We start from the raw sequence: 2,945 nt of genomic DNA, 5'->3' as shown, positions 1-2,945 counted from the left end.
AATAATAATAATAATAATAAAGCAACAACAAACAAGAAATAAGAATTCCTCGGTGTTTAGCAACTGAAAGCATTCCTGCATTTCTTTATTCTGGTTCCAGCTGGATAACGCTCATGGCTTGGCGGTATAGAGCCTTGTTCATTATGTCACTGTACTTTTTCCGCCCATTGCAACATATTTGAGTCCGTAAAAGAAAAACTGAATATAATTACTAAAATCCACCAGAACGTGCTTAAAACTTTCAAATATGAATTTGGTGTTGAGAAGATTCCTCATGGGGATTATATTTAGCTCTACAAACTGGACAGGAAAGCTGTACTATATTATACAGTTTAATCACAACCAACATTGTAAATTACTTTCTTCGTTTGCTGTAAGTCTGTCAATTGCGGTCAAAATAGCCTCCTATTCTCTCCCCTCTATTCATAATAAAAAATTTCAAGACACGGATGATAACATATTGTCACGTGTTAGGGTTTTGAGTGACTTATACACAGACGGGTTCCTGGTCGGATTTACTGACACCTTGCTCTCACAACTCCGAACTATGGGCAGTACAGCGCTATCGCTATTCTACAGACTTTCCAGTTCCCCGTTACACACGTGATACGGTTCAGCCTTCACTAGTCGTTCCCTGGCAAAGGATTTATAGCAGTCTCACTGTAACTTCAAATCACACATGAAGTCCTCTTTTCACATCCTAATTCATTTCTTGCCATTATTCTGCAACTGCCAACCTCTGCTCCCAAGCTCATGTCCGGACAGGATGGCGTCTCGAAACTCGACTCCATTCTATGTCGTTCCTGCCAGCTTCAGAACTCTTCTTTATAAAGTCTTTGCACGGACCACGCAGAAAACACAACCCTCTACTGTTGGGAAAGCGTGTTTACAGCGCAGTTGCATAGCAATGAAAATTATTCGATTGTTGCTTGCGTATTCGTTGTCATGGGAATGTGTTCAAAGAGTCGTTGCCTAGCAATGAACATATATTCTGACTTCACTATTCTGTTTTTCGGGAGTCGTGTCACAATATACGAGTATTATAAAGAAGTCGATTGAGACACTCCCGAAAATCTTTCGGTCGGTCGGTCGGGCAAGAAAGGAACAAGTTTTTCGTATCACCTTGCACTGCGCATGCTTGAACTCGTGGCAGAATCAACAAATCACAGACAAAACACGCTCAGAACATGAGAGATGTCGGAAATGGTCCATACTGCTACGAAGACATTCCTTGCACCTTAGTAAAAGTTCACATTCATGCGTTGAGTTCCTCCTCGTAAATAGAAATTTTACACCAGTCTTCCCCACAAGGCGTCTGGGGGGTTTCCAAGAGAAATGTTCAAGCCTAGCACAGATCTCATCCAATTTCTCTTCAGGGAGTACTTGGTGTTTCTATCTGAATCTTTTCCTGTCCAATGATGACATTCTCTAAATGTATTTATGACTGTATGAACAGACTTCGTTTGGAAATGTAACATCCCGAAATTCATTTCCGAATCTCTTCCTTGCTTTTCAAATGGGTATCGTACGTGAACATTTGTTTCAATGAGTAACCTTCACATCGCATTTCGACAACAGCAGGCCGTGCCATCATTCAAGTTTGTCACCAGTTTCCCACCTCGGCGTTCCGGAATTGATCCCCGGTCAGGTCATGTGGGATTTGTGGTGGACAAACTTGCATTCGGGCAGACTCTCTCCGAGTACTTCGTTTCCCCCTTCCAGTTATGGTTCCATCAACTGCTCCCCATACAATACTCACCGAACCACAGACACTATGTCTCCAGGATGAGAGCGCCATTAAACAATAAACAAACAACAAGCGAAGCGACGGACTAAATGTTTAATACAATAGCAGGTGCTTGGTATTATACAGTTATAGCATGAAAGGTAAAAAGGAGAGTTGTTCCTGTGCTGAACTAATTATTATTATTATTATTATTATTATTATTATTATTATTATTATTATTATTATTATTATTATTATTATTATTATTATCATCATCATCATCATCATCATCATCATCATCTCCTGTGGGCGCAACAGCCCATGATGAACCTTGGTCTGTTTTGCAGTTTCTTAATCATATAAATTGACCTAATCCTTCCGGCCGCACTATGGCCCAGGGGTCGACTCAGCCTCTAACAGAAATGAGTACAAGGAATCTTCATGAGTGGTAAAGCGCGGCCGGCGCGTAAGGCTGATAACCTTACCGCCATCTTTGAGCCGACTGTCTAGATAATGTGGGACCCTCAACGTCTCACAACCCTATGGGCCTTCACGGCCTGTTACAGGGATAGCTTTACTTTATACACAGTCGGTAGGACTCCTTGGGCATGGGATCAGCCCATCACAAGGCCGCTAACTACACAAAACAACACTAAATTGAGTATCCTACTTATATAGTATTCACATCTTTATGAAAAACTAGCCTGAAGTTTGTCACTCTTGTACTATTTCGGTTGAGTGGTTTACTATTTGTCTTAAATGTGTCTTACCTGATAGGGCGAGTTTCTGACACGCTAGTTTCAAATCAGACCCCTCAGGAATCCCTTGGAATCCCAGAAGATTGCCCAAATTCTCAATGCCTTTTCGTACAGTTTCTGAAGCTTCCTCTAACGTAGATTTAGTACACTGCATCGGTTCCAATCCATTTTTGTCTACTGGATCTGCACATTTAGGATTTGTCCGAGAGTTGCAGGTATAACAATGAATGCTCTCGCCTGTAACATGTTACAAATTCACATGTAAATACTTGCTCATAATTTAATATTCTTTTAAACTGCGTAACACTACAATACTCAGATATTTATACAAAATATACATTCTGACAGATTATGTTTTATAAACTGATTAATTACTATGATATTAAAGCAAGTGTCACGTAACTTCGAATAAGGCCAAGAGTAACCTTGAATGCGCACAAGAAAAATTCCAGACAAGGGGG

At 40.5% G+C, this 2,945-nt stretch overlaps 1 protein-coding gene across 1 annotated transcript in view; it reads right to left on the bottom strand.

Moving 5' to 3' along the window:
* LOC111864953 overlaps positions 1–2,945 on the bottom strand; it is a 28,474-nt gene that overhangs the window by 4,199 nt on the left and 21,330 nt on the right. The window contains exon 2 of the mRNA XM_023852600.2: positions 2,497–2,721. Within this exon, the coding sequence (XP_023708368.1) occupies positions 2,497–2,721 (225 nt within the window). The remainder of the gene's footprint in view (positions 1–2,496; positions 2,722–2,945) is intronic.

This window comes from Cryptotermes secundus, unplaced genomic scaffold, assembly GCF_002891405.2.
Source record: "Cryptotermes secundus unplaced genomic scaffold, Csec_1.0 scaffold200, whole genome shotgun sequence".
Taxonomy (NCBI): domain Eukaryota; kingdom Metazoa; phylum Arthropoda; class Insecta; order Blattodea; family Kalotermitidae; genus Cryptotermes; species Cryptotermes secundus.
This window is presented reverse-complemented; position numbering and strand designations above follow the sequence as displayed.